Genomic DNA, 13855 nt, shown 5'->3' with positions numbered 1-13855 from the left:
TGCTAATGTGTGTGTGCGTGTGCGCGCAATATTTTCATGTTTTATTTATGCCTTGTAAATGACAGACTATGCACCTGTCGAAATAACGGTGTTTATAGAAGATGTCATCTGGCTAAATTCCTGTAAGTTATGCGAGCAGTTTAAATGCTGAGAAAAACTCAAGTTTCACACTCACCATATAGCTGAGCAGTTGAAATGCATGTGAACAAAGTGAATAAGCTGCTCAGTTTTTGGACAGTGTCCACTTTTGGAGCTGAAGCGCGTGCGCGCGCGCGCACACACACACACACACACACACACACACACACACACACACACACACACACACACACAAAATAGTGGGATAGGAATGTAGTATTGCTGAGCTCACCCTACAGCAGGAAGGAGAAATTGCACGAGGCACACAGTAGAGTGGAGAAGTAAGTTAGGTGGGGAGGATAGAACCCAGGAAGAGAAAGACCATATAGAGAAAAGTGTGTGTGTAAATTAATGGAGTGAAGTGCAAGAGATGATGATAGGGCTAGAGGTGGATTTGGTATGGGGGCTAGCAGAGGTTGAGGCTAGGAAGATTGTGGGACCAAAGAATGTGTTCTAAGGACAAATTCCATGTATGCAATTCAGAGAAGCTGATATTACAGAGGGAGCATGTAAATGACACAGAATATGAAGTAGTCATTGAAGTCAAGTAAGTTCTGTCACAGGGTGGCCAGATTTGTTCTTGGCCTCAGTTTAGTGTAGTAATGTGGGTTGGGCAAATGCCCAGTGGGCAGGACATTGATAAATGGGCATTTAACCAAAGCAGTTTTCAATGCCCAAAATGTGGGCATTTATAAAAAAGTACTTTTTGAAGTTTTTACTGCTGAAGTGTATAATGTACCAATTAAGATAAGAGATGGAACAATTCTCCTGATATTAAAAGTTAGTAAATGTTTACATTGAAACATATGTATGTCATTCATTGCCTTTATTATTATGAATGAAAGGAAAGAAGAAAAAAAGCATGGTGTTTTTTTTAAAACTTGTATTCCAACTCGCTGTACCAAGGAAGGGCACGTGTTGCTGACAGCTGCTTATCATTTCCATGTCAGATCTCTGATGTTATTGAAGAATTATTATTGGATTACTGATAGCAAAATTATTACTGAACGAATTCAACAGCTCGCATGTGTTTCTTCATAATAAATGTATTCTTAAATGTTAAACTGTTTTTAGTGAGGGGAGAAAAAGATACTTTATCGTCAGATGTAGTGACATTTGAGACAGACTATAGTTTTCTATTCTACTCCTTTTGTTAACTACTTCTGCATTACTATGAAGATAAAATGGGAAGAATAACATAACAAACATTTAATAACAAAGAATCGATGCCCAAGATGCTGGAATTGTTCAGTTCCGTTACTGGTCAATTCCTAGAGAATCGGTGACTTTTGGAATTATGGAATCGGAACCAGCACATGAAACACCTCTAATTAAAATCAATATGAATAAACGTTTTTTGCTCTAATTTTTTTGTAGTAGTATAGTATAAGTAAAAATACTTTGTACAGGCTACCTACTTAATGCAAACTATATTTTATTCCAAAAATTACTTTTAAACTTGAGTTTTGTTTTCTTTTTTTATTATGATGTAGTACCTCAAGAATTGACATCATTAAAGATGTAAAAAGTTATGTTTACAGTCCAGTTTATATCATCTAATAACTCTTCCGTAACTTTCAAGCAGCTTTTTCAACTTGGCTACCCAACCACTACAGAAGCAGCGTTGCAAAACACCGTCCCCAATACAAAACATCAGCTTAAATTTTTTTTATAAGTGCCACGTATCAATTAATCTTTAAAATGCATAAATGCCTGGCCATTTATGGATTTTGGGCATTTGCCCAGGCATTTATTGTTGGCATTTTCCACAATTTATAGATGCCCAAGCATTGTACACTAATAGTTTGGTGGTAGCAATTCATTTGGGTGGACACTTGGTTGATGGCAATGCCTATATAAAAGTTGGTGTGGTGGTGTGGAAACTATAGTAGAGATGGTATATGGGATTGACAGTGTCACAAGTGACCCTGTCTCTTATAGGTTAGGACACGCCAGTAACATGACTTGAATAGGATGTGGTAGGTGGATTTATGGAATAGGACTTTACCCTGTGCCTTTCACGAGGATAAGACCCATGTGACAACAAGGGGTTAGGAGTTAGTGTGGCTTTAGAATGGCCCCAGATGTTTCACAGATTGGGTAGGCAGCAGAATACCTCATTAGAAGAGTTGAGAAGGATTATCAGAATAATGTTGCCTATTGCAAGACATTATGAAAGGTATTCTATACCCTGGTTAAGAATGTGATTAATTATTTCTGGTCTGGGATGATACTGGGTAAGAGGGGGGGGGGGGGGGGGGAGGGGAGGGGAGGATGCGATGCTATCTCACAGCTGCTTCCGCTTTGATACTAAAAAGTCCCCCCCCCCCCCCCCCCCCCATACAGATTGACCACCCATGCATCTGCAGTGACAATCAGTCACTAGCCAGAATGCTGAAAATTGTACTTCACAGACAAGCATTTCCATCAAAACATAGTCTGCAAACAGATTTCCCATGTCATACCCACATTGCTCATAATTCTTCAACCACTCCCTTAGACAAATATACAACTAACAAACATAATTAGTTTTTTTTGTTTTGTTTTGTACTAGAAATGTAATCAATGCAAGCATGCATACAGAACAGAAGAAATGGTAAACAGTACTCTTAAAAGTATCATTGACTGGTTTTCTGCAAATGGTCTCACTCTCAATTTTAGAAAGACACAACGTATTCAGTTCTATGCGTATAGAGGTACTACACAAGATAAGTGCAACATATGGTGAAGAAATAATAAATGGGGTGGAAACTTAAAAATTTTTAGGTGTCCATATGTGAAATAAACTGGAAAAAGTACATTTTGAAACTCCTAAAACAATTTAATTCAGCCTCATTTGCATTTAGAACCATTGAAAATCTTGGGAATAGACAAATCAGTGAGTTGACATATTTTCATTCAGTAATGTTATATTGAATAATGTTCTGGAGTAAGAAAGAAACATCTTCAATGTTCAAAAACACGCTGTAAGAATAATATGTGGTGCATATCCACAATCATCTTGTAGACATCTGTTTTAAGGAAATTTTGATTATTGCTTACAGTATATTTATTTCCTCATGAAGTTTTTTGTAAATAATCCACTGCAGTTCAAAAGGAACAAAGGTGAACATAATTACAATACAAGAAGAAAAAATGATGTTCATTACTCCACATTAAGTGCAAAATGGGGTACACAGTGCTCCAACCAAACTTTTTGATCACTTACCTGGCGATATAAAATGTCTGATAGAAAAGTAAAATTTGAAAATAAACTGAAGAAGTTTCTCCTTTGACAACTCGTATTCTGAGAAGAATTTCTATTATTGTAATGTGTAAAAGGTGGTGGGTAGGAATTACTGAGTGACATCTGCGTTTTTCAAGTATAAAAGTTCTGCATGTATCTATATTCACAAATTAATTTGTGATGTGAATGTAAAATCACTCATTCCACATCATTACAATTTATCATATAAATGATCCGTGCAACATGAAACTGACTAACTGCCTGACAAGACAGTACCCTTGGTTTTCTGACAGCAGATGGCAATGTGATTTTGTGCATGTGTCAACTGTATTTATCACTTCAGTCCCATTTCTGTCACCATTTAGTTACAAGCAGTTAAATCAGTTATGGAAGAACTCCTTATTGTTTCTACAGGGTGGTCCATCTGAAGTTTCGGATAAGATTATCTCGAAAACTATACATTGGGTAAAAATGATGGGTAAGACAAGTTCGTAAGCTCAAAGGGGGACATCAAATGATACTAAACATGACCTCCAGCCCGTGCCCCCTTGAGTGGGGTGGGGGGAAACTTTTAAATCTTAAATGGAAACCCCCATTTTTTATTGCAGATTCGGATCTTCCATAAAAAAGTAATCAAGTTTTGCCTGAAACGTTTTTTTAAACCATTGACAGATGGCGCTGAAATTGAGAAAAATTAAAATTGTGGAAGAACTCTGATTTATTTAGAATGATCCGAGAAGGACGCATCAAATTGATGCAAAATGCGCACCAGTTCTTTCATTATGCCAAATTACGCTATTTTTTTTTTTTTTACAAAACGTGTCCTACCCACCACAGTTTTTGATGAAGGGAGGCGGAATGGTATTAAAATCTCATTAGGGAATGCTTCACAATTGCATTACTCACCCAACTGTGGCGCTACCATGGCCAAACTGTGAACTATGGCTCAGTATAAAGGTTGGTGCAATGTGATCAGACGTTACTTCACTTTCAGATTGTGAACTGTAAACATCAACTGACGAAAGTAAATTATTCTTTAGCGAAACATGGCTCACTACCCTCCTACAGAGATTGTTGATATGATGTTAATTTTAGGTGAATGCCATAACAATATGCTGCAGATGCGCAATTGTATGCGGATCATTTCCCAAACAGATGACAATCCAAGCAAAAACATTATTCGAAATTGCACTCAACAAGCTCAAAATGGATACATGCACCGTCCACCTCGTCATCGCGAATACAATGAAAATGACGCTCGCACCATTACCATTCTCACCTGTGTTCAACTGGATCCCAAAATGAGTAGTCGTGTGATTCAGAGACAAACTGGAATAGCGAAATCAACAGTTTTGAGGATTTTGAAGGCTCATAAATGTCATGCGTATCATATCACGCTGACACAGGCATTAACGCCAAAAGATATGCAAATATGCATGCGTTTCTGCCAATGGGTCGTGGAAATGATAAGAGGTGACAATGATTTTTTTTTAGATGCGTTATGTTCGCTGATGAAGCCACATTCAAAAACAATGGCAAATTAAATTGTCATGATTGTCATTATTGGTTCCCTGTCAATCCACACTGGCACTGCTCTGTCGACAATCAACACAAATGATCGTTAATGGTATGGTGTGGAATTTAAAATGGTTACTTGATAAGACCGTATTTTTTTGACCGAAATGTTACTGGGGAATCTTATTTACAACTTCTCAGCGATGATTTGTTGGAGCTAATGGAAGATGTTGATTTAGGAACTAGGCAACGAATCTGGTTCCAACAGGATGGAGCAGCTCCCCATTGTGCTAAAAATGTGCAGAACGTTTTGAATTTATGGTAACCTGGTCGGTGGATAGGACGCGGTGGACCAATTCAGTGGCCTCCACGTTCACCAGATCTAACATCTCCTGATTTTTTCTTGTCGGGGTTATTTAAAAAATGTTGTTTATGAAAGACAGACCACAACCCAAGTTGATATGGAGCAACACATTTGAAGAGCGTGTGCAGCCATACCATGGGATGTGCTGCTCAAAATTTTGGACAACTTTCGCAGACGATTGACTTTATGCATTAAAGCAAATGGGGATAATTTTGAACAATTTCTTTGAGGCTAATTTCATTAATTAAGCATCCCAAATTGTGAGAGGCAAGGGGACTCACATTAATGAAGCACTCCATGGGAACATCATTCTACTACGTCCATGTCGTTGTTCCTGGGTAATGCTAAAAGTAGGATACAGTACATTTTGTACAAAAATAGCTTAATTTGGCGTAATGAAAGAATTGGTGCACATTTTTTATGCGTCTTTCTAGGATAATTCTAAATAAATCCGAGTTCTTCTCCAGTTTTACTTTTTTCTCGATTTCAGCGCCATCTGTCAATGGTTTAAAAATATGTTTCAGACAGAACTTGATTACTTTTTTATGGAGAATCCGAATCTGCAATAAAAAATGGGTGTTTCCATTTAAGATTTAAAAGTTACCCTCTGCCCCACCCAAGGGGATGGGGGCTGGAGGTCACATGTAGTATCATTTGTTGGCCCCCTTTGAGCTTACGAACTAGTCTTACTCACAATTTTTACCTGATGTATAGTTTTCAAGGTAATCTCATCCGAAACTTCAGATGGACCATCCTGTCTATTTGTGTTGTGTCCTCCAACAAATACTCCACATGATAGACTGGCTTTTATAGAGCTGTTTATGTAACACTGCTGTTGCTTTGGATGTTAATACACACAGTACCACAGCGAGTCAACTAACACTGCTCCTGGAGACAGTGTTTTGCAAACCTCTTTCTATCAGAAAACATTTATATTTGTAACAGAGCCCTAGCAGTGGAGTTGTTTTCAGCAACAAGTTGGACCTCTGCTGTAGACTTTTTGCTTTCTTGATCTGCTCTTGTAAACATTGCATTAATGGGTATTTGATACTGATCTCCATTATAACAACAGCTGCCCTTTGTAGTTATACCATCCGGGAAGACCATCCCTGAAAGAAGGTGCATATTACATTAAGAGAAGAAGTCTTGCAGAAAGTGAGGGGGAAATTTTTGAGTGTAGTTGTAGGAAGTAGGAGGAGGTCATTCTAAGAGTTTTTGGATAAATTAATTGTTTTAGCACAGCCACAAGAGTGTGATAGTTGATCAATAGGATCTCTGGGAGATGTGCACTAGCGCCAGTCACAACTATATGTAGTAAGTGAGAGCTTTTAACTTCTCTGCTTGCAATAGACCTGGTAATGATAGAATATTTTCGTAATTTAACTTCTACTGGCATCAGACGTCCCAAAGTCCTACACAGGAAGGATGGTGCAAAAGAGACTTCCAACACACCGTCAGGTGGCTTGCGGAGTATGGATGTAGATGTAGATGTAGACAATTAAGGAGTACATAACAGCACTTACATTGGGCATGGCTAAAGATATTGCTCCAGGATGAGATGCTGAACAGTGTGGCACCTAATCTCAATTGAATGCAGCTATTAAAAAGATTCTTTTCAAACTTTTTAACAAAATTTTGTGATAAGGAGAAGTCTTACCTTTCGTAGTGAGACAATCATGATACTCTTCCTAAATGAAGAGAAGAATAATGTCTCCACCAGTAGTTATTTAGTTTCACTCTCACCTGTAGTGTTTAGGGATAGTTTTGAGTGAATGATGAAATGTTCTCAAGTAATAAGAAATCCACACTTTCAGAATGGTCTTACTTGATCTTACTGTAGGTAGCTCTGCAAGAAGCTTTCTTGTAACTGATGGATATACCTGGTATGTTCATAAAGTAATACTAGTGTTGCCATAAAAAATAATATTGAGTACAGCTACAAATGTTTAGAAATCTTCAAAGTACTTACCTCATGCATCTACATACTTTTTCCACCAATTTTTCCCAGGCATAGTACACGCCCTGGAAGACCTCGACAGGAACCTTATCGGCAGGGTGGTTTGGGTCATTTAGTGCTGTCAAAGCAGTATCCTTTTAGGGCAGGCTTTATCTTCAGAAACAAAAAGAAGTTAGCCTAATATATTTTGGATATTGATATCCTTTATTTTACAGATTTCTTTCGGTCACTGAGTGATCATCTTGAGTGCAAATTATTTGAACCTCGTAGGCCCATATTATAATAGCACAACATTTTTGATGAGGTGTAACATGTACTGTGATGATTACTTCCAACAGATATCTTAACTTTTATTCGGGAGGACAATGGTTCAATCCCACGCCCGGCCATCCTGGCTTGGGTTTTCCGTGATTTCCCTACATCACTTCAGGCAAATGCCAGGATGGTTCCTTTGAAAGGGCTCGGCCGATTTCCTTCCCCATCCTTCCCTAATGCAAGCTTGTGCTCCGTCTCTAATGACCTCGTTGTCGTCGGGACGTTAAACACTAATTTCCTCCTCCTCCTCTTAACTTTTACTGCAGACAATAATTTTTAAATTACAGAAGAGCCTATCTTGTAACCTTATCAGTTGCCAATCCAAAATAATTAGGTAGGCTCTTCTTTAAATTTAAAAATTATTGTATGCAAGAAAAGTTGGAAGTAATAATCACAGTACATGTTACGCCTCATAGAATTGTGCTATTTGATATTGGCCTACAAGGTTCAAGTAGTTTGCACTGAAGATGGTCACGCAGTGACTGAAATTGATCTGTAAAATAAAGGATTTCAATATTTATGATTGATACTGCCATTATCCAAAATATATTGACAATAATACAGTCGTGGTGCACACCATCAAAAAGAAATTGTTGGGACTGTGAGTGGGCTGAGGAAGCATTAACAAACTATGCTTCAACAGGACTCACAGACACACAGAATGGTGTGCCATTGTCATGATGGAGCACCCATGTAGTAGCGATCACCTTTTGCATCTGAAAGACCCTTTTTCTCAAACTTCAGTGAACATCCATGTATTAGCCTTTGTTGATGGTCTGACCTGGAGATGCCAGCTCCCTGTGGACCACACCCTTAACATAAAAAAAGACAGCCAGCATTGTTTTCACTTTTTTAATTTTTCCGTGGGACCACATTAAGGAGAAGCCTCCATGGTCATGGAACGAGTCAATACGTGAAATTACAACACGATTGTAGAAACAGATAAAATGAAATATAAGAAACATATTCAGTTGTAGATTGTAGAAACAGATAAAATGAAATATAAGAAACATATTCAGGCGACACGTTGTTAGTTTAAATAAAGAAAATCAAGAATGTAACACTGGAATTTGCTTAATTTTTTAGCTCTTCCAGGAGCTCCTTGACAGAGTAGAAGGAGGAAGCCATGAGGAAACTCTTCAGTTTAGACTTAAAAGCATTTGGGCTACTGCTAAGATTTTTGAGTTCTTGTGGTAGCTTATTGAAAATGGATGCAGCAGAATACTGCACTCCTTTCTGCACAAGAGTCAAGGAAGTGCATTCCACATGCAGATTTGATTTCTGCCTAGTATTAACTGAGTGAAAGCTGCTAACTCTTGGAAATAAGCTAATATTGCTAACAACAAATGACATTAAAGAAAATATATACGGTGAGGGCAATGTCGAAATTCCCAGACTATTGAATAGGGGTCGACAAGAGGTTTTCGAACTTACACCACACATAGCTCGAACAGCCTGTTTTTGAGCCAAAAATACCCTTTTTGAATCAGAAGAATTACCCCAAAAAATAATACCATATGACATAAGCATGTGAAAATATGCGAAGTAGACTACTTTTCGTGTTGAAATGTCACTTATTTCAGATACTGTTCTAATGGTAAATAAAGCGGCATTTAGTTTCTGAACAAGATCCTGAACATGGGCTTTCCACAACAGCTTACTATCTATCCGTACACCTAGGAACTTGAACTGTTCCGTCTCGCTTATAACATGCCCATTCTGTCTGATTAAAATATCAGTTCTTGTTGAATTGTGAGTTAGAAACTGTAAAAACTGAGTCTTACTGTGATTTAGCATCAAATTATTTTCCACAAGCCACGAACTTATTTCATGAACTACATTATTTGATAATGTTTCAATATTACACACAAGATCCTTCACTACCAAGCTGGTGTCATCAGCAAACAGAAATATTTTTGAATCACCTGTAATACTAGAAGGCATATCATTTATATAAATAAGAAACAGCAGTGGCCCCAGCACCGATCCTTGGGGAACGCCCCATTTAACAGTGCCCCATTGGGACTGAACATCATTACCACTCTCAGTATTGCGGAGAATTACCTTCTGCTTTCTGTTCTTAAAGTAAGAGGCGAACCAATTGTAAGCTACTCCCCTTACTCCACAATGTTTCAACTTCTGCAGTAATATTTTGTGGTCAACACAGTCAAAAGCCTTCATTAAATCAAAGAAAACACCTAACGTTCGCAACCTTTTATTTAATCCGTCCAAAACCTCACAGAGAAAAGAGACTATAGCATTTTCAGTTGTTAAGCCATTTCTAAAACCAAACTGTACATTTGACAGCAAATTATGTGAATTTAAATGCTGCAGTAACCTTGTATATACAACCCTCTCGATAACTTTAGCAAACACCGATGGCATAGAAATAGGTCTATAATTATCAACATTATCCCTGTCTCCCTTTTTATAAAGTGGCTTCACTACCGAGTACTTTAATTGGTCAGGAAACCGACCACTCCTAAAGGAAAAGTTACAGATATGGCTAAGTACTGGGCTAACATACATGGAACAATACTTCAGTATTCTGCTAGATACCCCGTCATATCCATGAGAGTTCTTGGTCTTTAGTGATTTAATTATTAACTCAATCTCCCTCTTGTCAGTATCATGGAGGAGCATTTCAGGTAACAGTCCTGGAACACTTTTTTCTACGAGCGCTATATGATTCCCTGTTGGGACTAGGTTTCTATTTAGTTCACCTGCTATATTCAGAAAGTGATTATTAAATACTGTACATATATGCGACTTATCAGTAACACGGACATTCCCACTACACACTGATTCTATATCCTCGACCTGTCTCTGCAGACCAGCCACTTACCTTACGACTGACCATATGGTTTTAATTTTATCCTGAGACTTAGCTATTCTATCTGCATACCACATACTTTTTGCCTTCCTAATAACTTTTTTAAGCACCTTACAATACTGTTTGTAATGGGCTATTGCATTTAGATTGTGACTGTTTCTAACGTTTTGATATAATTGCCACTTTGTTCTACAAGATATTCTTATACCTTTAGTCAGCCACCCAGGCTGCCTGTTTGTGCTAGTACCCTGTTTTGAACGTTCTAACAGAAAGCAACTTTCAAAGAGCACAAGAAAAAGTCTTGAGGAAAGCATTATATTTATCGTCTACTGTATCAGCACTATAAACATCTTGCCACTCTTGTTCCTTGATAAGGTTTACAAAAGTCTCTACAGCAACTGGATCAGCTTTCCTAAAAAGTTGGTAACTATATTTAACATGTGTTGCAGCACAAAAATCTTTTGGACTTAAAATTTGTGCATCATGATCTGAAAGGCCATTCACCATTTTGCTAACAGAATGCCCTTCTAGTAATGACGAATGAACAAAAATATTGCCTATGGTTGTTATACAGTTCCCTTGCACTCTCGTTGGAAAGAATACGCTTTGCATAAGATTATATGAATTAAGGAGGTCTACCAGCATCCTTTTCCTTGCACAATCACTTATACAATTTATATTGAAGTCACCACATATAACTAACTTTTATGTTGCTCATTCTTGCCTTCTTTTGTTTATGGATGTCAGGATGTGCAATTCAATACTCAGACACTTTGTGTTTGGAATGTACTCAAAGGTCATGTTTCATCCCTGGTGATAACATTGCCTCAAAAATCAGGTTCACTTTTAACACATTCCAAAAGCTAAATCATAATTGTCTCTTGATTACCCTTTGGCTCGTCTGTCAACACCAGAATGGAGATCATTTTTCATCATTGTGTACACACAATCGCTTTTTGAGGTTTGGTGTCTATGCAGTCATCTTAACACAAGTTGTTTACTGCTTCCCAGCCTTCCATATACCTTAACTCACAAGGTGTGGGCTCTCAGAACCCACAAAAATTTTTCAACTCGCTCTCCATCAGTTGTGATGGAATGCTTCTATAGGCCCTGTACTCTCCTTAAATTGCCAACCCTACAATGTTTTGTTGTCAGTTGCATTATTGTTTTCTTTGTTTGTTGTTGACACATATTATTGACAGGTGGTAGGGTCTCCCAGGCCATGCCTCATGAACTATGTACCTGTTTTCTTCTGTACAGTGACATATAGTACAAAATATGTTAGTAGGCATATGTCAGTTTTAACTTCTCTCAGTTACGTGGATTATCTGTCACGGATGTAGGAAGGTGTCAGTGGTATGGATCAAGAAATAGGCAAAAAATGCATTGATTTGACAGTAACCAGTGATCTCTGTTCTGATACCAAACAATAGCATCATTCAGAGGAAGAACTTAAGGGGAGTTGTGATGGGACTGTCTGTTTCACCAATAAAGTACTTAAACTGTTTTAAAATCAAATTTATTCTTAATAGTGATAAGAAAAATTTAGATCCTAACAAATCCCAGCAATGAATGCCAATTTTGCAGACTTCCTTTTTGTACCTATCAAGTGGAACTTTTATGTGCACATTTAAACCATGGAATTTAGTTTTAAATGGAAATTTACTTGCAACAGAGATAATAGTATCATTTTTCAGAATGTGAAATTCAGTTCTCTAACAGTCCATGTATGTGCACTAGTTAAAATACCACACAAGACTGTGATTTTGTATGATAAGTAGTAAAAGACTGCCGGCTTTATTTAGTTCTATAAAATAAACAAGCAGCAATACTAAATAATTGTAAAAATAAATGTTATATAACGTAAGTTAAAAATTTCGGACGGTCGAAGTTGACTCGAAACATTTTCTGATCACCATTGTAATGCTTACTATTACCAGTTTTCCTTGTGAAAAATGCAAACATGGGTAAAAATATTGCCATAGATTGAAAAAAGTTAATCATTTTGTAAAACAGTGTACCAATGAACCCTGTTTACAATAATTTCCTTCACTTACTTTCTGTATAAGCACTGCTCTATGTAATGTTGACATTTTGTTTGCAAATTAACTTTGCCTGCCCACTATTTTGTTGCAGCTCCTGTCATACCTCAAGGGTACCATGCTCAAGTAATACATGGTTTTGTTGAGGAGCTTGTAGTCAATGATGATCCAGAATATCAGTGGATAGACAAGATACGAACTCCTCGTGCATCAAATGAAGCTCGACAGACCTTATTCTTTAAGCTATCAGGTGAAGTACAGCGGAAAATTGGCCTAAAAGCACTTGATTTAGGAGGCAATGCAGTGATAGGGTTAGTTTTGTTTTTGTAAAAGTAAAATTTGTGAATTTACCTGTACTAATGAGCAAACACTTTAAGGCTTTTTCGATCCTGCTAGGTATCATCAATGCTTTGATTTGGAGGGTGAATCTGGTATAGTGGTAAGAGGAATAGGAACTGCTGTAACTCTTACTAGAATTAATGATGTTCTTCAGCCTTCTACAACCTTGGAACCAGCAGTCACAGATGAGTAAGTTGTGTTTGCTAAAAGTGAATGTTCTGAGTGCTATTATATTTTTATGCATGACTTCTACCTAGAATTGATGTTTTTTGAGTGAAAGCATGTGGTTCATGTACTGATTTTTTCCCCCATTTTTGCTCTTTTAAGTCTCCCTCTTTTAACATGTTTGCTGCATTTTGCTGTGGGCTAACCAAAAACATTGTGGTATCTAATTGGGTTTATGAAACATGATAAAGCAATAGACTGTTTGTAACTTGAAATAGAGAATAGTGATACAAATGGTACAGCTTAGACTTCACAGATTTCTTCCTATTAGGAATTTATTGTAGAAATCAATTTTCAAGAAGAGAAGTAAGACCAACTGTGTTTGAAGGAGCATAACATGACTTACAGCTTACTGCATTGTTTCTGTCAATTTTCCTTTTTATTGCAAAGAACCTTCACATAGACAAGAAGTTTGACAGAGAGAAGTCACAGTTCATCTGTTTTCTCTGAAATTTCATTGCAATTCTGTCCATCAGGTGAGTGAGGACTTGGTTGTGTTAGCAATGTGCAAATGTTATTTTTGATTTTCCTCCTGCTCAAGATGCTGCATTGCTTATTTCTTTTTGAGGTGCTTGTTAATTTATCTGTGTTGCCTGCCAGAACTAAACATTAGGGGAAAAAACAGTGACTGAACTGAGTAAAGTTTAGAGTAAACTGAAAAAATATATTGGAGAGGCATTAAATTGATATATTATGTCTTAAAATTACTAACTACACTAATTACAAATAGATCAATCACATCATATAATCCCTATCATCTCCCTAACATTCCCATCATAATGGATGCCAAGCCCTACATATTTATGGTGACGGGGGATTAGAGAAAAGAATGGTTTCCCACATTCACAACTCCACTGCCTTAAGTAATTTCTTAATCCGACACACATTGTTGAATTTGACA

At 37.3% G+C, this 13855-nt stretch overlaps 1 protein-coding gene across 3 annotated transcripts in view; it reads left to right on the top strand.

Moving 5' to 3' along the window:
• The window catches only part of LOC124556845 (C2 domain-containing protein 5), a 226041-nt gene that overhangs the window by 111753 nt on the left and 100433 nt on the right, over positions 1–13855 (top strand). For all 3 annotated transcript variants that reach the window (XM_047130864.1, XM_047130863.1, XM_047130865.1), the window contains 2 exons: positions 12485–12701; positions 12787–12918. In XM_047130864.1, the coding sequence (XP_046986820.1) occupies positions 12485–12701; positions 12787–12918 (349 nt within the window). The remainder of the gene's footprint in view (positions 1–12484; positions 12702–12786; positions 12919–13855) is intronic.

Source organism: Schistocerca americana, chromosome X, assembly GCF_021461395.2.
Source record: "Schistocerca americana isolate TAMUIC-IGC-003095 chromosome X, iqSchAmer2.1, whole genome shotgun sequence".
NCBI lineage: Eukaryota > Metazoa > Arthropoda > Insecta > Orthoptera > Acrididae > Schistocerca > Schistocerca americana.
This window is presented reverse-complemented; position numbering and strand designations above follow the sequence as displayed.